The sequence below is a fragment of the Crocodylus porosus genome, unplaced genomic scaffold (genome assembly GCF_001723895.1).
Source record: "Crocodylus porosus isolate Cpor-Errol unplaced genomic scaffold, CroPor_comp1, whole genome shotgun sequence".
NCBI lineage: Eukaryota > Metazoa > Chordata > Crocodylia > Crocodylidae > Crocodylus > Crocodylus porosus.
Window position 1 is genome coordinate 124325760 of NW_017728931.1, and position 25637 is coordinate 124351396.

The following is a 25637-nucleotide window of genomic DNA, read 5'->3' on the forward strand; positions in this document are numbered from 1 at the left end:
ACACACACACACACACACACACACACACAAATATATGTATATATTTTAATAGATACAAACATTTCAGCATCCTAGCCAGCTAAAAGTTATGCCAATGCCTATTTTCCTTACCCATGTTCCAGGTATCCAGGTTGGACAGCACCCTAGACAAAGGAATAAAAGGCCACTTTAAAAACTGTTTCTTAGAAACACACGTTAAAAAGTTGCACTATTCCTTGATTTCTCACATTAAACTAAGATTTAAAATGCAGAAAGTGTCATTACATCTATGGAGTATATCATCTCATTGTAGTTAAGAAAAGTGGCATGAAATTAATTACATTTTTAATTAAAAAAGGAAATCAAAACTCTTTTTTTGTAACATTCATTCCTTAGGCCCAAAGACTAGACTCCCCAGTGTCCCCAGTGTCATTACTGACATCATCCTATGACAGACACATAAATGATCTCTAATAAACTGCTTTAAATAAACTAACTACCTGATAGCAACAAGATGCAGCCAAGTTTGACATGATATTTAAATCCAGCAATTATTCTCAGCAAAATAAAGAAGGGTAACGTTAACAAAAAGTTTGCTTACTTTCTTGCATTTTCAAAAATATTTTTCAAATATACAGGGGCTCCTCTTCCCTCCTTCTGTGAATTGAAAAGAAAGTTTGCAGAGCAATTACAAGTCTGCCAAATCAAAGATTGATGAGAAGTAGAGCTGACTTTTCTTTCTAATGGTATAAAGTAGAACTGGGGTGTTAAGCACTTTTCAAAGTAAAACCCACAATGGGTAAAATTCAAGAAGCTGTACAGTATTTACAGTAGTAGAAATCCAAGTTCCTGGGCAGGGGCAGGCTGTGGAACATAGCTTCTTATATAAGCCCACCAAAACTGCAATGATTTACTTTTCATTTCAATGCTGGGGGCTCCCCTTCAAGAAATACCCCATTTCCATCAGTGGTTGAACCCATCTTACTAAAAACTCAATTCTTCTGGGTTCATATTACTCACCACAGAATGTAAGCCTATTAGATGGACAGTCTATCAGATAGTTTTTTAGACTTTTTTATTTTACCTCTTCTGAAAGCAGCTTATACCATTCCCTCCGGAGCACATTATTGTTGTAATGCAATTGCGGCTCAGCATACTTCACATTCTCCAGGTACAAATTTAATTTTTCCCAGAAGCCTTTACAGTTTTGCACCTACAATTACATATATGAAATGGTGAATACAAGCTGCACCATCACTGAAATAAGCATCTAACCTACCATTTAAATGCCATGGGAGAACAATGACAAAGACAATAACAATGTTAGTACTGTTGGTCTTTTCTTTCTAATATGTCCTAATTTTAATCTATGTTCTTTATGTGGCAATTATTCCAGAGTAGAACAAGCACCCAAACCCTTCTCAAAATACAGTAATAGACTTGCTTGTTTGTGAAGTCTGTGTAACAAAATGTGTAACCCAGAACAAGCTTTACCATAATGATTTTCAAATCTTTAGTATTTACAGTGACCTAAAAATCAAAGTTAAAAGGAGGAAAATGTACTGGTTTTCCCAAGCTGTCTTTTTACGCTGTGTCTAGTTTTCTTAAATAGAAATTTGAGGCTATTATTTTATTAGGGCTCATCAGCATGTTCAGTACTGGAAAGGACACACAAGGTTAAAGGTGCTCATTTCTGGTATGAAACACCCTGCCCCGCCCCCAAAAACAGAACTCCCCCCTCCAAAACTTAACTTTACTACTCATCTTTAGGATACCCATCTCCATCCATTTTTCTAGCCACCAACTTGGCAACAGTTCGCAGGATGTAGACAGGTTTTTGGCCTATACGTTGCTCAGGCAGATTTTTTTTTTGTCCAGTCCTCCCTCTAACCAGTTTTGTTTTGTATTTTTTTTTCATTTCATTCAGTAGGCCACAGTGAAGTTGCCAACAAACTCAAGCAGTTCCACAGTGTGGATTACCCCTTACCTACCCATCCGCATTTCAGTTCAATATCATATAGACCAGAGGTGTCATACATAGCCTATGGGCTGGATCCAGCCCATGGAACTTCTTGGAGGTGCAGGGAATTTGGGGGCAAAATGAATTAAGGATATGGTGCCCTCCTAGGGACATATTTTAGCAGCAGCAGGACAAGTGACAGGTGTGTTAACTCCCACCACTCCCCAATGCCCCTCACTCTACCATCACTTGCTCCAATGCTGGAAAGTGGTCCAGTCCAGGCCACAAGTAGCCCTGTGGTCTGCATTTAGCCCTGGGGGTCAAACTATTTGACACCTCTGACACAAACCACTTCCCTCCCTGTGTCAACACATGGGGTAGCTATAGTAGTGGGAAAAAAGTAATGGCAAAAAAATACAGTTTTAAGCCTAGTTTAGATCAATGAAAAGCTGGAAACAAAAAGGACTGAACACCTGTTGCCAGCCTTGGCCATTTTCAAGGGAACTAGGCTAAGCTGCAGATGTGTTGCTCAGTGGAAGGCTCAAGACATGTTTCTGAGTAACTGCAGTGTGAACCTTGGCAAATATGACAACTAACTTGGTGAGGAAGTCAAGAAAACCATGAAACATAATTAAACAAAGCACAAGGTCTAAAAGGAGATAAGGGAAGACCATACATTAAATAATCTATACATGCCATATCATAGCTTTATCTTAAAAGTAGTAGTAGTAGTAGTAGTAGTAGTAGTAGTAGTAGTAGTAGTAGTAGTAGTAGTGATTGATGTAACCAAATTATTAGATGTTATTTTGATATACTAGATATATTTTGTTAAAATGCTTAGATAATTTGTAAAAACAAAAACAGCTTCGTCAGAGAAGATCATACAGTGAGGTAAAGAAGAAACAGGAACAGCATTCTACAATGGAGAACGAAAGGAGATGAGAAATCCTCCCTCTTTCCCAAGGATATAAATCCCAAATAATTGACATCCTCCCAGACCACAAGAGATCTGGTAAAATCCTGAATTCTGAGCAGAGGATCATTGGAAGAGCCAGTCGCATAAAATCAAGCCATCACTTTCATCCTTGGGTTTGCACTAGACCAACAGGTAGCTTCTTCCTTCCAGCATGACAACATCTAAAGAGATCTACCTGAATCAAACATGCCAGTCTCAGAGTCACTTTCTTACCTCCCCAAGTACCAGGCCCTTATTTCCCTAAGCAGCTTTCCTTCAAAGTGTGACTGTAATTTCAATTTAACATGTGAACAAACTGAATTGACAGATTAAGGAAACTATAGATCTAGGATGAAGTTACGCACTTAAAAGGTGAAAAAAAGTGTAGGACCAGGGTGACATCTAGTGGTCAGTTTAAATTGTTACACCTGCAGAAGGTCTGTAGGATCATGAAAGATCCTTTTGGAGGTCCCTTCAGGCCACAGAAAAAGGCTGTTTGAGATGGGGCAAAGATGCGTGTGGAAAGGGTTTGTCACAACAGAAAACATACTGTTTTAGAACTGCAAGTAAACGTCATTGAAAACAAAACCCTGCATTTAAGAAATCAGCTTGTTAAAGTAAAAGACAATCATGAACTAAATCCAATTTTCTATGGCCTGGAGATCACAAAAAGTAAGCAGGTTGAGAGCCTGGAGGAGAGGTCACCAAGTGCATCAGGGAGCAGTGTTTATTATGCAGGTGGCCTTATATGGTCAGGCAATAAGAAATTAATTTCCCAGCACTGCATTAAGAGATAATACTACTGGAGAATCAGATGAGAATTTAAACCAAAGGACTCATCACCACTTAAAGATATCATTGAGCTTTTTACAAAAGTAGTGGCATTAGGTAGTACTTATCCATTGTTCCTCTTCATTTCCAGTCCTAAATAGGGATAATGCAGCTATGTGCTACTGAAGAGATGCCGAGTGCACTTGATGCACTATGCAGATATATAATCAAAGCTCAACACTTAACCCCTTGGCAGCTCATGCAGTGTCACCTATCATACTATACAAGAGGCTGCCTTTCTCGTGCCAGCTTCCATGACAACTCTTCCTTCTCTTCTTCACTATTCTTCAGACCCTTCCTCCAGTTAAGCTCCCAATCCTGAACATAATTCTACTCTTTTTGACAAAGTGAAACTCAAGTGACCAAAAGGAGATTCATTTTTTTAGAATAATGGATCAAATCAGGTCTCTGCTGACCACAAAGCCGACTCCATAATTACTTAGAGTTGTGACACTGGCCCTTCTAATGATCCTCTGCCCAAAGCCTGTGTTTGTTATCTCCTCCTTAGCTGTTTTATTTCAGGACAATTCCTACTGTGTGCAGCAACTGTGAGTGAATTACCTTGAAGCTGAAGGGATACAGGTTGTAGCCATATTGGTCTACAGGCAAAAGGAATCAGAACTCATGGCAGAGGTGTTATCTTTTATTAGACCAACTAGATATTTGCAACAACAACAAAAAAAATCTTTAATTGCAAGCTTTCAGGCACACTTAACTTTCTTCAGGCACAGGAGAATGCAAATATGAATTTTAAAATTTCCACCTAGGAGAAATTTTACAATCTTTTCATTCTTCTATGCCTGAGGAAGAGCGACTGTGCCCAAAAGCTTATAAATAAATACATTTTCTTGCAAATATCTAGTTGGTCTAATAAAAGACATCACTTCTGCCATTAAGTCCCGATTCCTTGAAGCTGAAAGCACTCAGCCTCTCACAAAGGCATTCAGCATTTTGTTGGCCTGGGTCTTTTTCCTGTAAACCTATCAGGGCACCAACTTATCTCTGTGAAGACCCCACACAGATTCTCTGGAAACATTTGGCTGCTTTGTGAAGGTGACAGTGCAAGCCAGATGAAACCCCATTAACTGGCCTAGTTAACTGGGCTTATGGAACTTTTGCATCATAGAGCAGTAGAAAGCAGCCAGACCATAGCACTGAGCCTGGCCTGTAGCATTTATACCTCAGACTCTCACTCAAAACTAAGGCACTTTCCAGACCAAAGCAACAGGAAATAGGTGTCTTTCATTTAACTTTGACCTTCTCAATCTGTTTCAGACAGAAATAGGAAATGAGTTCTGCCATCAGGAACTGTATTGCTAAAGGCCCTTGCTCCCAGAGCCTTCAAGTTTAATTTCAGACAAATTAAACAGCTTTCTAAATCTGACCTCAGTGCATTACATGAATCATATGGAGATAAAAGTTCTCTTTTAAGTCCTGATCTTAAGATGTGCCCTCATCTCCTAGTGAAAACAAATGTCAAGCAGTTGAAGCCAGACTCTCCAGTCATCCTGGCATAAATCAGGAGAAAAACCCCCCAGCAATGATATGATAGCACAGAATTAAATCTGGAGGCAGGGAGGGGAAAACAGAACCTAAAAGTCAATTGAGACTAAAGTGTTACAAACTAGTTCTGAGTACTTAGGGAACGGAAGAGGCAAAGGGGTTTCTGTCTCCTTAAAATCATTCCATCAGAAAATATTCTCAAATACGCAGAATGTAGCCCCGACAGGATGCCACCTCACTCGTATTCTGAGTCATCGGCTGTTTAAACCTGGTTCCTCTGTTATTCTTCAACCTGGTTCTCCATAACGTTCTGTATACATCTTACTATTTACTTGAAAGGCCCTTTGGGTCTTGTTCTTCCCACCTGTCGCATGCTCTCCACTCAATAAAATACTTCAGCTGGGGTAATTTTTGGGACAGAAGACAGAGGAACTATCAATCTAAGTTTCCATGGCAAGTATAGGGACTCCTATCAGAGTGAGGGATCCCTTCACCCCCAAAAAACATATTCTGTTCACCAACAGGTATGTTTCTTTCTGCATCTCTGTATGAACATATTTAATTGGTTTAAACCTAAAACAGCCACTCCTTCTGAAAAGCACAGCCAGAACCATCACACTGGTATATGCGCAGGATGCCATGGTCAAAAGACTGCTCAAACTGTTGCAGTCCTGGGCGCACATATAGCTGCTACACCTGCAAGTAGCTGACTCTCTGGTGCCAACTGCATCAGAGTTTATCACAGTGCTTTAATGGCACATGTAGATACACCCAGTGTGTCAAAGTCAACGTCACTGTTCAGTCCTTGGTTCTCAGTGTTGAAGGTGTTTGAATGTTTTCCCTTAAGAATGAAAACAGAAAGCGAATTGTTTTCTGTGAAAAAATGTGCTCCTACTGATGTCTGCATACATCTGTCCTTTTTCTCCTGTAAGATTTCATCCTCTCTCTCCTATAAGAGTTCATTCAGATGTGTAGTTTCTGTTTAGTTTCACCCACTTCATAACCATGAGGGCATATGGTCCATTGGATCAGCTATATCACATTTTCGGAATGGCATGTGTAGGATCTGTAGATTCTAACGGGTTTGTTGTGGGGGGTGCTGAGCACTGGAGATGTGTTGGCAGGTTAAGCATCTGTTATTAAGACAAGGCTATGTCCCATCTGATATTTGCTGAACACTGGAGAGTCTGCCTCTGATGAGCTAGGCTAGACAGCTAATGCTCATTACAATTCTGAACAGTTTAAACCTTGAGGAGATAAGCTATATCTCTAAGATAATAAATGCACAAGTCTCTTGGACTAAACAATTCTTCATCATCCTTATGTTCAGGTAACACATGCACCAAGTACAAAAGAAAACAAAAATGAACTACTCCCCTATTTACTAATAGAAACACCTTTTCCATGGAGACTTACCTTTAATATGGGCAGAGAAATAAGATCTGTTGTGCATGCTATTCCAGGAACAACCTGTAAATAAAGATGACGGTTAATGACTAGAAACTGCTTGTTTGACATAACAAATGCAAGTGAATTGGCCATCATTTTAAAGGATTATAAAGCAAAGCCCAAAGCCTTTCCTTTGGGCAATAAACCAGCTAAATAAGTAGTGATGATATTTTCTCTTTCTGCTGGGATGAAAAGCAGGACTTCTGGGTCAGAACCGTGGTATTCTGGTACCCTAAAGTAAACTCAATAACTGGACTTTGGCCCACACAGCATATGATTTTGTTTCGTTTTGTTTTGGGGGGGCGGGGTTGTTTGTTTTTAAAGAAAACCACCTTCTGAATAAATTACCAGCTCACTAAAATAATGATTATTGTTGCTAAAAATAAGATTTTAGGCCTCATTGTAAAAATGGTTGGGGAAAAAAAAAATAAAACTTTGACACGTTTGCTGTGTTATGCATTCAAGGGTCTGTCTAATTCAGTTTTATTTAGAAAGTTATTCACAATAGCAGTATTCTTCAGATGTGTGCTTTTGGAAATAACTGCATAATTATACTAGCTAAAAGTTATTCTGCATCTGTTACGAAAACCATATGATGCATAGTACTCTGCATCCTGTTTTATAAAAATCACCAATTAAATCATTCATAAATGTTTAGTAATGCAAACACAGCTGTTACTATTGTGATTTCAGAAATGCAGTTATTTACCCAAACTAAGTATGTCTGATAAGATAAAATGGGAATATATAATGTTTGTTTAATTCTAATATAAAATACACAGCTATGTTCGTTCTTGGATAATTTCTGAAAAGGATTCTCTACGTGAACAGATTCTACGACAGACTTTATAGGGAAAAAATAAAATCTCTCCCCAAAATTATTAGTGTTAATAGCATCTGATATCTTACCCCATTCCAGTAAAGTAGTGATGTATACGGCAAAAGTTTATCCAGTTGGCTACTCTCTGGACACATTCTCCAGTACAGGGAAGCTGAATATATAAAGACTTACATGAAGCAAGGCTGGATACAGTTAATGTTACCAGGAAAAAGCTTTACAGTCTGCTTCTGTTTGTTTACCTGTCCTACTTCAGCTTCCTTTCCCTCACTCTTCTACCAATGTGTGAGTTTAGGGACAAATCCCACCACAATCTCCAAAGCAGCTTCCTCAGCAGTGGAACTAGCCTGGTTCTACTGCACAAAGGGAAAAAAGAAATCTAGCTGGCTTGGTACAGGTATGTCAGCTCCTGGCCTCGGTTCTGAGAGCTCCTCTGCACAGGAACACACAGGAGGCAGGGAACGGTCTGGCAAGCCACAGGATCTGATGGTAAGTAGGAATTGCAGAGGATCCGCAGCTTGTTGAAGCAACTTTCACAACATGGCTCAAAGGCCTGGGCAGGACTCAAAGTGAACTACTGCTCCAGTTTCTATCCAACATACATCCAGCTATTCAAGCCAGGTGTTGGGCATTTGTGAATCAAAACGGTATTTGCTCCCCCTAACTGAACTACCAAGTAGATATTCACACATGTAACATTCAGGTATTAAAAACAGCATTGCAACATACTCATCCTCTTAATTAGCAATAGAAACAACTGGGTCATTTAACTGAGAGTATAATAAAAAGATGAGAAGGCATGGAGGTTAACGTACAGAACTGTGGATTTAACTCTTGGTGTCCCCACCACTAATCCACTAAATTGTTCTGCTTAAAACAGTGCAATAAATACGTACCAATGATAAATTCTTGAATAGGATCAAAAGCATGACACGGTGACAAATTCTCCAAAATCCACTGAATAATCTGTGAGTTAGATAACAGAACATTCCTTGCAGTTCTTTATGTAAGGTGGTGTTCAAATGAAAGCCTACTAAAAACTAACTGGATCAACAGAAGCCTCTCACCTACAGTACAGTGTCTAAAACAGTGCCATGTTGTCAGGTATGACTTCAGAACAACCTTTACATATAAATTAAGCTACAGACATGAGAACAATTTACTGCAAGGCTTTGTTGCATGTCAGCTCTTCCATAGTAAGTGTCTGTGAATATTCTTACACAACCTAAGTGGAAGCTAAGCTGTGGTAGTTTAAGCCTCAAAGAAAGAGAGGTACAGTTACTGTGGACCACCTGACATGAGGTAAATCTCCACCTGCTTTTACCTAGCAATAAATTGTTTGCATGTTCATACCATTAGGCAAGAAGCATCTTGAAAGCCCAACTTGGTAAGTTTCTAGATGCTACTATGACAAGTTTGATGTACATAGGGACCATGATTCTGCATTTGTTCTACAAGGCATGCAGCAGGCCCTTGTTAAAAATGAGGACGCTGACAGACGTTCATTTAATGGCATAATAGGATCTGATCCCCAATACTAACAATCACACCTCGTGCCATATCACATACGCCCAGTAGGATGCAGAATTTGGGGATCAGGAATCAGCTCTCAAATGTACCCTAGGAGAAAGCTGGGGGCCCAATAAAGCTGTGCAATCCTGCATCTGAGACCACAAATCAGCTGATTGGCAGCCCCAGCCCCTTAAGCACACTATAGTCCTGAAGTGGTCTGGTACAGCCCATGGCTGAGACCACCAATCAGCTGATCTCAGCCCTGGGATTGCACTACAGCTGGCAGAAGACTGGCATAGCCCTGGGGCTGGGCCTGCCCATCAGCCAATAGGCCAATTTGCATCTGGCTGTATATGCAATTTGAGGTGTGATGCAAATGAGCCACAAAATTATTATTACACACACATTTGTGTATCTATTTATATACACATTTTGTGTAATAATGTGGTGTATTCTCCCTTTTACTGCACCATGAATTGCTTGAATGGGTGGCCAGATTGCTATTTAAGACATGATTAACTAATTAATTATGTCTTAAGTGCAACTTCTGCCAAGGGCCTGAATGAACCAGGCAAAAAACTTGGAGTGAGTTACATGCCCACCTGATCTTCCAAGTCTGCTGCACTTCCAAGATGCACAAGAGCACAATGCAGAGCTGCCAGTCTATCTCTGTCCAGCTTACTGTTCCACATGAAGCGCATTAAGGAGTCCTCATTTATTTTCACTGTAAACAGTCTTCCTGAGCAGCAATCCAAGAGTGTCAACTTACAGATAGACTGGATAGAGGTGTCATGCAGTAACTTGATACTTGCATCCTCCCCTGAGGAGAAGAGTTTTAAAGGAAGATTTCATGACCCTCAACAGCAAATTCTTCCCCAAATTTTAATCTACCTACTACCCTTACACGCTTTATCCTCTCCCTTCATGCTCCAACTGATTGGCAGTCCCAGCATGCTATTCAGAAATGCTAAGCACAGCAGCTCCCTGACCAAAAGCAGAAGCAAGTGATCAACACCTGGATAATCAAATTCTCCCCGTCTTTAGTTTCCTTCCCACTACTATGCTAATCACTATTTTATTAAAGTACTGGATTTAACCTGTTTCCTGACCATCTTTTTTCAAGCTGAAAATAGGTGAACACAGTTCATCTAACTATGTTCCTTAATTGTCTTCCATAGATTTCATAGACATTAGGGGTGGAAGGTACCTCGAAGATCATCAAGTCCGGCCCCCTGCCCCAGGGGCAGGAAGTGAGCTAGGGTCAATTTGGAACAACCATTCAGTAATTCAAGCAACTACCTCCTTCCCTGTTGCCCACTGCCACTGTAGCACAGAATAGTTACCATTGTAGAGTTGGAGAGACAGAGGATCTAACTTTTGCCTCAGTTTAAATTATTACTGAAGGACTGGCTGGCTACCTACCTACGGTAAAGGATTAGTGTGTGTCAGTTTGTACTAATTATATTTAAACCAAGTGAATATCCAATACCCAGAGTAGCATTGCCACTCTATTGGGATATCTGAACAGCAGCCAATTCCAAACTACTACCATGTGGCCATTCTCCTTTGAGGCTGTTGCTTTAAATATTTTCAAACCAAAACTACTTTGCATGTATTAGTGTGCAGTTGTGTTCCAGGGTAACTCCACACCCACTGCATTGAAAAACTCGGGCTCACAGTGCATAATGTGAACCACTGACATTCACTATTTCTTTAGCAAAATATTTATGTATATTAAAAGCCCCAGCTACCTATTCACTCGTCTTATGCCCCTGCTGCATATCTGAGCTGTGCCAGTCCCAACAACATACTTTTCTTTCACCCAATCAAAAAAATAGGCTTCTGTTTTCAAACAAAGACCTTCTGTTTCCAAAAATAACCCATTTCCTATAAAGTAATGTTATTTGAATGAAATAATGTGCTTTTCAGTGAAGATTTTCAAACAAATTACATTAGCCTGATCAGGTGAAGGAAATCCAGACTTCCTCTTCCTGAAACTCCCCTCCACACATACATTTAAAGCAACTCAATTGGAGGAAGGAAATGTACAATCCAATTTACATCTTCATATGAAACTGGAAAAAAGACTGGTGCTCCAATAAATGAGAGAGAGGGGAGTGGAAAGCTGCCACAGGAACAAAGACTGCAAAATCATACAGAATTCAAATCTTCTTCCATTTCAGAATAAGCTGCATTATTAACTTTTGTAAAATTAATACAAAAAGTGCTCAAAAAGTGAAGTTCTTTTTCTTCAAGGTCCCTTTCTTCTGGACTTTTCAAAGAACAATGCACAATAATGCAGAGGCAAGGCCAACAGAGTACACTGAACTTTTCCACAAAGGGACCTAAATATTTTCAGAGTCCCTACCATGATAATGAGATTATTTAAAAAAACCCCATAGATGCCCATGACAGAATAATATTCTTACTGTACCTGTCAGAAACAAACTGTAGCACATCAGATCAGGATGATGAATATTTAGGAGATGCAGGAAGTGGCCAGGCAAATAAGCAGCCACATAATACTCTGTTCAAAGAAACAAAAAGTTGTCAATATGAGCATCTGCTATTTACTTTGAAGGCTGAGACCCATGAATTCTCAGCCAGTTGTCTTTGATGGAACGGGTTATGCCTAGGAGATCTAACAGGAGTTAATTAAGAGAAGTTGCTGTAACACAGGAAATACAAGCAGCACAATCAGGTTTCCAAGGGGAGGATACAAAAGGCTTACACCTAAGAGAACTCTGGTTAGTTGATTTCCAGAGGAGTTCAGTAAGCATTAGAGGAAGTTGCTCACTGATAAAGAAGTACTGCAATGAAGTGCTAAAAATTCAAGTTGAAAAAAAAAAAAATTAAACATAGCAAACAAGTAATTACATAAGGAGTGTAGAGTAGAGGAGGAATGAGGTTTTTCATCCCAGTGATGCAGCAGATGGCCATCACCAGAAGGCTGCGATCAACAACTCTCCCCAGTCAAGAAAGAGAGAGTAAAAGGGTGAAATTGTATCGGTAACTTACCAAGGTTCAGAAAAGCTACTTCCTTCACTTGCAAGGAATTTGTTTTTTCTAGAGCAACTGTGAAGGTTTTGCTGTAACCTGGAAAAACAAAAACACATGAAACACCATCACTTTTATGCAAAGTATAACCACAGACAGAATATTGGGCAATTCTACCTAAACAATAGAATTTCTCAGTCTGACTCGATACTACCAGCTTGTCTATGCAGCAAGGGGTTATTTCAGGCTCAACAACATTGCTTGTTCCCACGCTCTGCTTTTCCCCAGGTTCCTTCCTAGCACAGAGGAAAGCACTCCCTCCCCCACCCCATGGCTGGTACCCTGTGCTGCAGCCACTCGCAGCCTGCATGGGGCTGTCCAGAGCAGGCAAAGGCAGACCCATGCAGGCTATGAGCCAGGCATGGGGCAGGCAAGGGGCCACTTTTGCCCCCCCATGCTCAGCCCCAGCTTGCGACCCGGCCCCACTGCCAGCCTGGGCACTCTGTGGATGAAGAGGGACCTGAAAGCAAGGGCCTCTTTCATATGAGACACAAAGAGGAATTCGAGACAGATGTGGACACCCAATCTTTTACCCCCCAAAAATACACAGGCTGCCAACAACACTGAAGAGACAGCTGGTAAACACCATTACATCTGCCCTTATTCTAAGTAACTGGTATTATATTCTATCATACCACTTGAAATAAAGGATGCCAGGTGTGTAGATGCTGTCATACCTGATCGATGCAAACTAGTAGACCTTACTAGCTCTAGCCTCCATTTCCATGTTCGTAGAATGGCAAATACCTCATGGCCTTTGAGAGTGTACCAGCCTGCTTTGCAATGGCCAGCCTGCCAGCTACATACCTTACCAAGCGACACACGTGCCATATTTTAAATACAACAAAAACAGCTTACGTGAAATGTTTGAGGGCAAAACAGAGTTGATATGCACTTTAGCTGTATACTGAAGTACATGATTCACAATGTGCTTTGATAAAAGCAAAAAATTATTGTTCAGTACCATATCTTTCATATTATACAATGTATTAAGGATTTTTCAGAGGCAGAAGACTGTACTGAAGTAGTAACAAAACTCCATTTAGCAAATAATTACAGCACTCAAAGACAGTAAACAGACACTAACATGGTAACCTCTAGTGTCAAACAATCCTTGCAAAACCTCTTTTATTTCACAGTAAGCTTTGAACATATGCTCAGGGGATATAATTTTCTCTCACATACAGAAAGTACTTTATCATGAGCATAACACTGCAAGGAAAGGACTCTCTTGTTCTTGAAGCAATTCCTTCCAGGCATGGAGAAGAACATCAGGAGGATCATTCTGGTGAATAACAACAATGCACATCTTGCTAGTTTCCCCTTAGGCTTAGTACCATATTTGCCTGAATCCAAGATGACTTCAAACTTAAAATGACTCCCCAATAATTAGATTCTATGGATGGAAAATGGAAGATTATAATAAATTTATACATGTATAGAATCCAATTATTGGAGGGCTGTCTTAAATTCACCCCCCACCCCTAACGCGCAACACTACAGTGAGGAAAAGCAGAGCAGGAAGACAGATGGTGCAGGATGCAAATGGCAGGAGAGTCAAGTGGCCTGATCCCTGCCCCCCATACCTGGGCCTTGATGAGTGCTGCCTCCTAACACCTGCTCTCCCCCACCCCCCCAGCGTCTGCACCACTCCTGCACCTTGCCCCCCGGTGCCTACCCCCGCCTGGCCAAATTACCCCTGCAATGCCCATTCCCCGTGTGCCTGTACCCCCAGGAACCTAACTCCTGCTATTTCCTCCCCTGCTGCCAGCTCCCCCCCCACCCCAGTGGCTCCAAACCTGGCACCTGCCCCCTTCCCTGCAGTGCCTGGCCCCCCAGCTGGGCCCAGGGTCACAACAGTCACCTCACCCACTGGCCTTGTACTCGAACCCAGTACAAGGAACTTTCCCACCTTCCATGTTGGATGGTGGAAACAAACCAAAAAAAACAATGCATCTTGGTACTTTTTTGGTCATACCAATTAAAAGACAAATCTACCTGTAGAGGTGTAAAACATTTATTAACCTGGCCCTCCCATACTGCCAATCTCCCTTCCCTATGCCATTTCTGGAAAACATTGTCCACTGCCCTGTAGCCAGCTATCTTCATATTCTTCAAGAGATGCAAACATGATTACTAACCTGACTCAATGCCCACTGAAAGCCCTTGCTACAGAGCCTAGAAATGTGACACCGCAATCCACCAAAACACTAATCTAATATGCCCTGAACTACAGCCAGCCACCTATAACTAACACGCTGAGTTGAGGGTCCTTTCATCAGGACTCCAAGGTTAAAGGACAGAAAGAAAGGCTGAAAGCTCCTTGCCATCTCTAAAATCTTCCCAAACTAGGAAGGGCATCTCAAACTCTAGAGTAAATACTCACACACTTATCTTCCTTGCTGCCATGAAAACTGAACAAAAAAAAAGAAGTCACTGTAACTACATTGTACAAGGTCCGTATCTGAGCAAACCAAGCCCTAAAAGGACAACCCTTTTAGAAGAAATGAGGAGAACAAAAGAGAAAATGCATGTTGGGCAATGCTGTAGAAGTCTCCAAGAAGGAAGGGTGCATCAGGAAGAGAGGGGTTGCTCAAGGATGGAAGCAGAAAAAAAGATGGGGGAGGGGGGGCTAAAGAGGTATGAGCCCACCACAACCAGGAAACCAGTCCTTTCCTTACAATGGCAGAGAAGAACCCTGCTGTGACCTGGGAAACCAATGAAATGGATGCAGAACTGTCATTCTTGCCAGAAAGCATGCTTCAAAGCTCCCCCTCCTCCCCCTGCTTTTCCAACCCCCCATGAAAGACACTGTTCAAAGCTTCACCGGCCTCACCTTAGAAAACTACTTATTGGGAGCAGCAGTTTATCCCATCAACCCCCAACAGCACCTTGGCACAGGACACTGAAACCACACTGCCTGGGAGCTGGCTACTTGTGATCCTTCCGACACAAATGTGGAGCTGCTGCCCCACCACTGCAGCTCCCACAAGAAAACTCCTCATATCCTAGAGTCTCACTTCATGTACTCTCATGAAAAGTTGTTCCTAGTATAAGGCGAAGCAGAAATTCAAAGGCTAGGCCCTTTTTAAAGACAGGTTCACAAAACATCCCCAATAACATGTCCCTGATAACTGTCATTTAAGGAAAGTCATTTTGGTGGGGTTAAAAGCCCCCTGAAAGGCTCTGACCATCTTCCACCCAACCTATGGTGAGATGTTCTCCTTCCTCTCCCAGATGTTGGGTATACTTACAGGAAACCTCATCAGCCTTCCCATTAGGGTGGCCATCATAGAGGACAGTCCAGTTGTCCTGTGTCCTCTATTGATACGAAACCGAACACATTTATGTCCTCTATTTTTCCCCTGAAGAGAAAAATAGAAGACATAAAGGCATTGGGTTTTGTATCAATAGAGGACAGAGGACAATGGAACCATCCTCTATGAGGGCCACCCTATCTCCCATCAATGATCAACATCTACCCTTCAATCTTCCAGTCACAGGCAGTCCACTCAGGTGGTAACAATTTGTCTTTACAATCAAAGGCACAAATCCTATTCTGCACCCAAGTCACCTTAAGACTTAGCTGCTTTCACCTCAAACTTACATTCCAAGGCTCAAGAGACTCTTATTCCACCTCTAAAGCACCAGTTTCCTACTCTCTCAACCAGCAGCCTACAGTCACTGATCCTATTCTGCCCTAAGGAGGCACAAAACTCCCCCATCCTGTTGAAGTGCAGTCTTATGTACCTACAGAGCACATATGCACTGAGCAGGGAGTTGCCAACAGGAAACATCAGGCAAAATAGCATATGCCCGACTTAATGGAGGTGCATAATGATTTGCCATTATGTCACAATATAGCTGCTCCAGTTGTAGGGGAGAGAAGGGATGATTTAGCCATATTTTGCCCAAAAGTCTAATAGTTAAGGTACTTGCTCAAGACTGGAAGACTTGGTTCCACGTCCATCTCACCCCAAGATGATTTAAAACCACATCTCTCACTTCCCGGAAGAGTGCCTAACCACAGGGCTAGACAGGTCTGAAAGCATCTTCCACTTCTCTTGCGAAACTGGACCACTGAGCTGCCTAGACTGCAAGAAGTCAGGGCCAGAAAGAAAGCAAGACAGAGGGAGCCTGACTCTGTAGCCAAGTGAGGCGAAAACTGGAAGCTCTGGCTTCTGGCCCTTGCTTCCAATACCATTTGTGTATTTCATATTAAAACAGCCACTTGATAAAATGAAAGTCTCTCAACCATCCAGTGGTGTTGTATTAAATACACCTGAATGAGCCATCGTTACTTATGATCACCAGCCTCACAAAGCATTATTTCACCCATAATGATCTGTCGACAGTTTGAAGATGGCACTGGCTATTTAAAGTAAGAAAGGAAAATACAGAAACAGAGAAATCACAGGATAGCAAGAAAGGAATCATGGGATTTTTGGAGTTTGATTGCCCCACCACTCCACACATGCATGTACAATATGCTAGTAAAACTCCCTCCCTTATGGAGACAAGCCCTATATTCTCATTGACAGAAATCAGACCTCCCTCTGGCTAGAATGAAATGCTAGTCTTTGTTCTTACCAGGAGGTGAAAAATTTAAGACTCAAAACAAACGACCCTATTTTGTCTTCACTAAGACTTCTTAGTGAAGTTCACAGGAGTGGCACCTCTGCCTGTGAAAAAAAGAAAGCATCGAACTCGACCCTAAGACACTCAAGCAAAGAGCTTGTGGTTTAGTTTTCCAAGGCTAGAGCATCTATAGTTCCCACACACCTGAAACAAGTGCTCAACACTTCTGAAAATGTGGCTAGATATCTCAAATTGGGCACCCAAGAACGAGGGAAACAAAACCATCTTTTCCCAGCTGACCAATAGTGAAGTTATTTGCCCGGCAACACACAGGAAGTCTCCGGTGGGAATACAGATTTAGCTGTCTCAGTGTAGACGCACATTTAAAATATTGGCATCAGTATTATCCACAGACTTGGTGTGCTGATTATTTTTCAAGGCATATGACACCTGGCATAAAAATGATACTTTCCAAAATAAAGCAAAATGTAACAGAAGCAATTAATTGTACCTTTATGTAAGAAAGATATTGAGTATGTGACTTCTTCAGGAATATCCGGAGCCTGACTATAACACACACACAAACTACCTGAAAAAGAGAAATGAAAGAAATGTTTGTTGTGCTATCATATTTGTTCGCTGGTAAAATACAGCTGGTCCTTTATATTTCTCAGGAGGAGGTGATAAACAGAGCCCAATCATAAAAATGCTTCAGACTAGAGATAACTAACAGAATCACTCAAAATAATTTTCCGAATTACAGAAATATGTACAGAAGATAACAGCTAAACACAACACTTATTGAGAGAGGGGAAGAGGGCAAAAAGTGGATTCTGCAAGGAAAAAGCTGAGGGACCAAAGGCTGCAAAGAACAAACGGTGATGTGATTTTGGGTTCTGAGGACTTGGCCTAGCCGTCTCTTTCAGGGCACTGCATTGCTCCCGTTTCCTTGTAGAGGAGCTTTAGAGCAGCTTTGTGGATTAGACCTCAGTACCCACCGTCTGCAATTTCTAGAGATTTTTAAGGGCTGCCAAGACTAGACGTATCATTTCAATGTTCAAAACAGAACAGTAGAAGATGAAAATGTATTAGAAATATACTGCCATTCTGCCAAGGTATAACTGCCCTGTACGGTGCATTTGCTAATAGCGCATTCTTGCACTATGGAGAGATTCTCCCTCCCCCTCTTTACAAAGCATGTTGTTTCCCTTCCAGGACAGAAATGTGTCTTTAAATCACAAGCATGTTTCAGTCATAGAACTTTGCAGGGGATTAGTCAGGTAAAACACACTTTGATAACTTTATTCCCTCTTCCCAATCTCAAGTGAGACTGATTTGATCACATCTGATACTTCACTTTCTCCTGACCTCCAATTCAAAAACACCCACAACTTAGTCCTTACTCAATCACACTGGCCGGCTGCTTTTGGAATCCATGCTAGAAGCAGCCCAAAATCCATCCTAACCCATTTAAACCTGGGAAGATGGGCAAGTATCAATATGATCATAAGCACAGATCCTGGTTTCCTCTGTTTAAAAACCACAAACGATGATTACAACCTCCAAAATCCACGTTTTACAACAATTAAAATGAAATGTTACTATATGTATAGGTACCAGTTGAACACAATATTTTATTGATATATTTACAATTTTATAGAAATTTGGAAGACTACCAGTGCCTCAATCATTACAATAAAATAAATTCTAAATACCTATAAATTTTGGTGTTTGATTTTGATTTTTTTATCATAGAAAAATCAGAGCTTCCCCTGCCCCCTTTGCTCACCAGGATGTGGGTTCAGCTGAAGCTTTGCCCCCCACACTGCTTCACGGAGGTGAGCAGCCCTGTAATGCCAGTGCTCTGCCCCTGCCATTGCACCTCATTCCCAAGCCACAACCCTCACAACCCTGCTGGTGCCCCTCACTCCCCACCCACAACCCCCCCCAGGACAGGAAGGATGTGGACAAGTCAGACTAGAAGACCTCCTGAGGTCCCTTCCAACCCTTGTTTTAGAATTACAGAATAGAATCATAGAAAAATAAGGGTTGGGAGGGACCTCAGGAGGTCATCTAGTCCAACCCCTGCTCAGGGCAGGGCCACCCCCAACTAGATCATCCCAGACAAAGGTTTATCCAGCTGGGTCTTAGAAACCTCCAAGGATGGAGATTCCACAGCCTCTGGGTAACCTGTTCCAGTGCTTTACTACCCTTCTTAGTAAGAAAATTCTTCCTAATATGCAACGTAAAACTTCCCCTGCTGCAACCTGAGACTGGTGCTCCTTGTTCTCCATGATATTTAGACACATGAACACCAAGCTAGAGGTCCCGAAGAGACTTAGGTGAGAAGATGCTCACCCCTACCAAGATGAATGCAGTTAGGCACCTGAAGTTGTGCTACCGCACAACTTGGATTCCTAATTCTGCTCAAGTTCTCTTGTGAACCTGGACTTCAGTAGCTAAAACATATATTAGTTTATCAGGGGTGACCTATAAGTTTATCAGGGGTGACCACCAGGATCTGGGGGAACATTTGTTCACCAGAATGCCTCAAGGGATGACGAGGTTGAACAGTCAAAACTACTACAAGACCATTTCAGGCTAGACAAAAGGAAGAATTTCTTTACTGTTCCAGACCTTGGGGGCTCGGACAACCTGCCACTGGAGGTGGTTCAAGCACCTACATTGAACACCTTCAAAAGTAAACTGGATGCTTATCTTGCTGGGATCCTATTAGCCCAGTTGACTTCCTGCCCTTTGGGCAGGGGACTGGACTTGATGATCTTCCGAGGTCCCTTCCAGCCCTAATGTCTATGAAATCTATTGTTAATAGACAGATACTGCTGTCTAAAGTGCACATACATATATCCAATCTATTGTAGAATGCAAATTGATGCACAGTGCACTTATCTAAAGCACAAGTACCAAAAAACCAAGAGAATGCACTTTGTTAAATGCTTAGTATCTCAGACTACAAAGCTACACCACAGTTTTGCACTAGTAATGCTCCTGATTTGGCCAATGCATTTTTTCCTTTCAAGGGAAAAAAACATTTCCTCTGTGCTGAAGTTCTTTATGTTTGTTACCAAAACGCTACATATTCTAGGAAAGAATGACAGAATTATGCTTGGGTACTTGGGTTTCTGAAACAGACAGACAGGTTATCTATCCCATAGCATTTAGTCCCTTACATACAGAGCATGTAGAAAATCTGAAGTGGTAGCATCAGGGCTCAGCAGGAAAGCAACAACTCTAGGATGCTGCTTTTATTGCAGGGGAGACCCCCCATACTACCCATTTCATTTTCATATGGTGCAGGGCACTAAGTACCCTAGGATACTTTGTCCTACAAAATTCACAATTTGCATTTAATATACAAACTACTAATCTCCTATTCAGGCTGATCCAATGTAAACACAGCAAACAGGATGCCCCTGGTCACTATCAGAGGACTAGATGTGCTTTCCTCTCTCAGTTACTGGTCCAGCCCAGCTCAGCAGCAAACCCAAGGATGCCATCAAACAGCCTAGGTAAAGAAATTTGGCAGCCTCAGTCCAGTTCTTTGTGAACAGGTATGCGTATAACAGAGTAACAACTGTGACAACTCATGTGAGCAGGCCCAGCAGAGCAGACAAAGATTGAAGTTATGAAATTAACTTGCTCTCTTCATTGAAGGGGTGATCCCCGTACACCGGCAAGTGACATAGTGTCCAGCTACTGCCCAAGTTATAACTGTACCAGCACACTGGCAGGAAAAGTGTTGCAGCATCACAGTTGGTCTAATAAAAGAGTTCTAGTTTTTTGTATGCATTTGTCTCAGACCAAGTACACCCCTGAAACATGGAAGATGCTGAATTTTAGCTGATTTGGGATTTTAAGCTTCACTGCAGAACAACAAGAAAGATTTTTACCTCCTGCCTGCCATCTGACACCTCTACCTGATCAACAGATCACAATTTTCTTGTGATTTCCCAGTTGGTCTGATAAAAAGTATCATTTTGGAACCAAGAGTTCCAGTTTTTTGTACAAAAGAAAAGGAAGCATTTAAAAATAAAGTTCTGTCTATGCAATATTACAATCACATTTTGCACTCAAAACAATGCAGGAAACAGTAACTATAACTCTCGGACTTGGCAAATATATATTAAGACACTGAAAATGCAATACGGAGAGTAATGGAATACCATATATGCATAAAGAGTTTAAGTTACATTTCCTAGGAAGCTGTAATTTTGCATTTCCATGGCAGCAATGAAGAGAAGCACTGTCTGGAGGTACCTGGGATGGAGGCAAACCGTGCGTGCTAGCCCCTGACACAGCTAGGAAAGATGAGGGATAGGAGCTGATTAAGATCCAGTCATTTTGTTATAGCCAGGAGGGCTTGTATTTGATGTTTTGGATTCAGTTTGGTTCAGTGCCTGGGGGGGCCCAGGAGGGACTAGATACTGAGAGAAGACCTGGCAGTTTGGGGGAGTCTCGAGGGGTGGCTTGGAGGTCTCAAAGCACCTGCAGCAGGCATACCCAATACACCCAGGGGAGTGATCTTATAGAGTCCATGAGGGGTGATCCCAGAGCACCTGCTGGGGGGGTGCACCTAGCACGCCCCAAGGGGCGACCTCACAGAGTTCGTAAGGGACAATCATCATGCCTGAGAGAGGCGGAGGCAGAACTTGAAACAGATAGGCCTCAGAACTGGGATCAGGAGGGGCAAGATTTAGACTCGGGGCATCAGACAGCACAAAGCAGGACAGTGACGGGGCCTGGAGCCCAGCTACCGAGAGATGCAGAGAGAGAGCACGAGAGAGCCCAGGGAGGCTCAACAGCTCAAGAGAGGGCACAGACAAAAGGCCTTGGAAGGCCAGACAAGAAAACCCTGAAACTCGATTCGGTCAGTGGACTAGATAGAGCTAGAGGGCTCAGTGAGACAGAAAGGGCAGAGGCCAGGAAGACTGAAGCCCAACACAGGAAAAACACCAGGCTTGCTCAAGGTCTACCAGGCAGCCTCCTTCCTTTCCAAATAATAACATCAAAGGCATGCCAGACAAGTCAAGGAAGTGAGGGCCTCCAGAGTTAGAACTGGGGCAGGAACTGTGCAGCCACCAGGGGGCATTACAGCCACTCCAGGAACATGAACCTGTCACAATTTTGTACCTGCACAAAAGTTGATTAGCATCCTTTATACAATATCATAGTATCTCAAAATTCTAATACATTATTTCATTGTAGAGAAATACTTTGCATATGTCTTTGCTCAGACTGATAATGCACAACACAGCCAAAGCAGATTTGTTTAGATTATTTAAAAGAAGAGATTAAGATTATAGTTCAATTTTATGGTCTACTTTTCTGGAAAAAAAAAAAATCAGCCTAAATTGAAAACAAAAAACTGCAAGCTAGAGAATCCTAACCACACACAGCCACAACATATTAAAAAAAGATACCACGACCACAGCGATGGTTAAATAACCACAAACTGCATTTTGGATGGAAAATAAGAAGTTAAGTCTGAAACTAGGCTTGTTTGATCTCAGCTAATTTATGAGCTGCACGTTGGTTTTGTGGGTCTGGTGACATTCTGTCTTGTTAGTGCTGGCTAAGAGGAACAGGGCTATTTTTCTTCTACTACGGAAGTTTGAAAGGAGAAAGAGCAGCTTCATTCAGAGGTCAGATGGGCTGCAGTCAATAAGAGTTTTATTAAATTGGAAATTGCATGGAATATTCCATTGGAAATTGAGCCAATTATTCTTTACTGGAAAAAGTTTAAAATGAAATAAATAAATTTAACAAGCCCTGAAGCAAGCTAGGCAACTCACAGAAGAAAGTCTCTTAAACTGCTTACAGGCTAGATTTTAAGATGAGTTGTCATGAACAAGATGCACACACCACAGATGAGAGAATGATAAAGAATGAGACTACAGTGGTGATTTTTTCAAGTTCTCAATTTATGTATTTGTACCTCTTTTCAGACATGCAGTCTTCTTAAATCCTGATCTGACCCTGCATGCCCAGATGCCACTTATAGTAAAGAGTATTTTTCCTTCCATATATGATGAACACCACTACATCTTTTCTTTCTGGTGCTTGTCCTTGTCATCTTTAACAAACTGCTGGGAGACCAGACTCTGGGACCACTGAGGAACCAAAGCTAGCAAAGAATTCTGTAAAGTCTCCTTATTCTGGGTTTCATCATGGGAGAGTGTTATATTAACGTTTTGGGATGTGTGTGGGTTGCTAGTACTTTTTTAGGTGCATTCTGAAGGTTAGTGTTAACGGTAGAGCCCTAAATGGGTTGGATCTTAGTTACTTAAGGGAGAACCTGCCTTTCTGGGTAGCATCTGAGACCAGCAAAGATGCTCAAGCCGGCACCCACTTGAAACAAATAGCAGCAAGCTTGACTTGGAGCATCTAGCTTTGCCCCACACTGGTCCAGAATCTGGATTAGTTAACCTCTCAGGCTGGTTGCAATACCTGACATTTTAGGCTGCAGGAATTGATGGGTAGCACTAAAAACTGGAGGGGCTTAATGAATATTTACATAACTAAATTAGCATAATTTAGTCCTCCTAATTTAGGGGATGAGTATCAGGAGAACAGAATGGGAAGCAAGAGTTAATTATTTCTGAGCTTTATAGAGACACGCTTATTTTTCACACTTGGAAGCTAGATTTCAACATGTGACTAAAAGCATAAATGAACATTTGTACAAGGGCCTCACCTCCCAGTCCTAACCCCTGCAAACTACAAGATCACACAGTTAGTAATCCATTACAGGGATCCTGATAAACAGACAACCTTAACATAGATAATCCAGCTTTTATTACACACTTCATTCAAAACCAGCTGCAGTCAATGGGAGTGTCTCGATTTTTATGGCCTTTGAACTGGGCTCCATAGGCTCAGCTCAAGACAGTTTAGTTACTCAACTTCCATGTCATTAGAGTGAAAAAGCACTACAGCAATAAAAAATGGAAGCTCCCAACACTTCCCCTTGAAAAATTTTCCCCAGGATCCATTAAGAGCACTCTACATGAAATAAAAAAGCTAAGACCATTATATAACAATCTCCTACAAAGGAAATGTTTATAACTTCCTTTATAAAGAAATAAAAGTTACAACCACAATTCAGTGCAACAATCTGCAATTCATGACCATCACAAGATTGTTTATTCATTACCTGTTTTACTGGTAAAAACTTGTAGATTCACAGTTTTAGGTGCCATCTCTGTGTCTTGATAGTAATCATATCCAAAATTCACAAGTCTACAAGCAAAGAGAGAACATTAAATAAATGCATTTCTTCATCCACGATTATTTTTAAGAGCTAATGAAACCTCTGAAAGATCACAAGGGAAACATAAGAATTAAATTATAATCCAATATTCCCTAAAAGAATTTAAACCAGACTCAGATTGATCAATCTATTTTGCTTAGCTTACACTGCAAAAAAATGCAGCAATATTGATCTCAACCATATTTTAAAAAAAAGGAGCAATGCACATGGCAACATGATACTTCTTCCTACAGTATACATCACATGCATCTACATGAAAATAAATTGCATAGGAGTGTCTGAAATGTATAACTTACCTCTCATGCCTAAGAGCTTAAAAGGCATGGTGTCACCCTTATTCATGCAGTTCCATTACACTCTGCAAGTGGTCTTGGGAAAGGTGTGGAGAAGGTCTCAAGCTTAGACTTGATGACCCTTTTAGCTACATATGAATCTGGCTCTAAGAAATTACATATTTGTGTATTTTATGGTCCTAAATCCCAATAAGTAACTCCAAATGAAGTTATTAGCATATTAAGAGACTCAATTTTAGACATATTTATAGACAAGTGAGAAAATACACTTTGGGTGTGTTGACACATGTCCCTAAGGTGCTGTCATTACTATGCCATCATTTACTACTTCCTTTTGGTAGTAAATGATGGCACAGTAACAGCCCATACTATGCCATGCCGGCAGCATACGGTTATTTTTAGCCCCTACATTGCCATAACAATGCACCGTAATGAGGGAGCACATTGCTACAGCAATGTAGCTGCAGCATCACAGTTTGTGCCCACCGATGCTACATCACCATTGTGTGTTGCTATGGCGAGGTAGCATCACATGTAGTACCACTTACTTGGCCCTTTGAGTACCACTTACTTTAATCCCATGTCACTTAGTGAAATATCCAGAGGTGCCTCCAACTGTTAAGCCAAAAAAAAAAAAAAAAAGACATACATTTAGTGAAAATTACAGTATTTTAAGGGTGGCCTTACAATCAGTCCACAGAGTGTGTACTCCCTCACATTCCACTTGACTTATTTTGCCATGGGAAAATCATAACTTCATTTACCATCACTTAAACTTTTAGTCATTCAAAAAAGTCAGAAAACTCTACCCCCAAGGTGTTAAATACAAGTATGAACTGGGACAACTTCAAACCTCCAACAACACCATTTTAGCAAACTTGAATATGGCATCCAACATTAGGGTTAAGTTTGCCAATCCAAATAAAATGCTCTGTAATCAATGATACAGACTCAGTCGTGTTTCCATTGAAACTATTAAGCTTTTATCTTTCTAATACATTTGCAAATTCTGCTGTCAGGTGTGCTTGTATAAAGCTGGATTAACTGCATGAACTTGAAAATAACTGCAAAGATGTTAATCCAAATCTGTGAAGCAATGCCAATGTAACAGGCCAAATTCAAATCTTATCACATTTTTAAACATGTCAAAGGGGTTATTTTGTTTGTTTTTAAAATATAAACCTGTTATTAAAAATAAAACTGCTATGACAAAGTATCAGTATCATTCCCTGAAATAAATTACATTCTCTCCAAGACTACTTATATGAGATCATATTAACAACTTACTATTAATTTAAAGTTTTCATCAGGATAAAACTGGACACATTTTAATGTATTCCTCGATTCCTAAAATTAAGAGGAATTTTTTTATTAAGACTAATAAAAAAGAT

General features: G+C 41.1%; 1 protein-coding gene across 1 annotated transcript in view; it reads right to left on the reverse strand.

The window, feature by feature from the left end:
- GSAP (gamma-secretase activating protein) overlaps positions 1-25637 on the reverse strand; it is a 73322-nt gene that overhangs the window by 27815 nt on the left and 19870 nt on the right. Inside the window, exons 10-22 of the mRNA XM_019543611.1 lie at positions 25534-25593; positions 24818-24861; positions 23837-23922; positions 17174-17251; positions 12046-12123; positions 11462-11554; positions 9630-9847; positions 8412-8481; positions 7587-7669; positions 6645-6698; positions 1064-1192; positions 581-636; positions 112-143 (exon numbers count right to left, since the gene is read on the reverse strand). Of these exons, the coding sequence (XP_019399156.1) occupies positions 112-143; positions 581-636; positions 1064-1192; positions 6645-6698; positions 7587-7669; positions 8412-8481; positions 9630-9847; positions 11462-11554; positions 12046-12123; positions 17174-17251; positions 23837-23922; positions 24818-24861; positions 25534-25593 (1081 nt within the window). The remainder of the gene's footprint in view (positions 1-111; positions 144-580; positions 637-1063; positions 1193-6644; positions 6699-7586; positions 7670-8411; positions 8482-9629; positions 9848-11461; positions 11555-12045; positions 12124-17173; positions 17252-23836; positions 23923-24817; positions 24862-25533; positions 25594-25637) is intronic.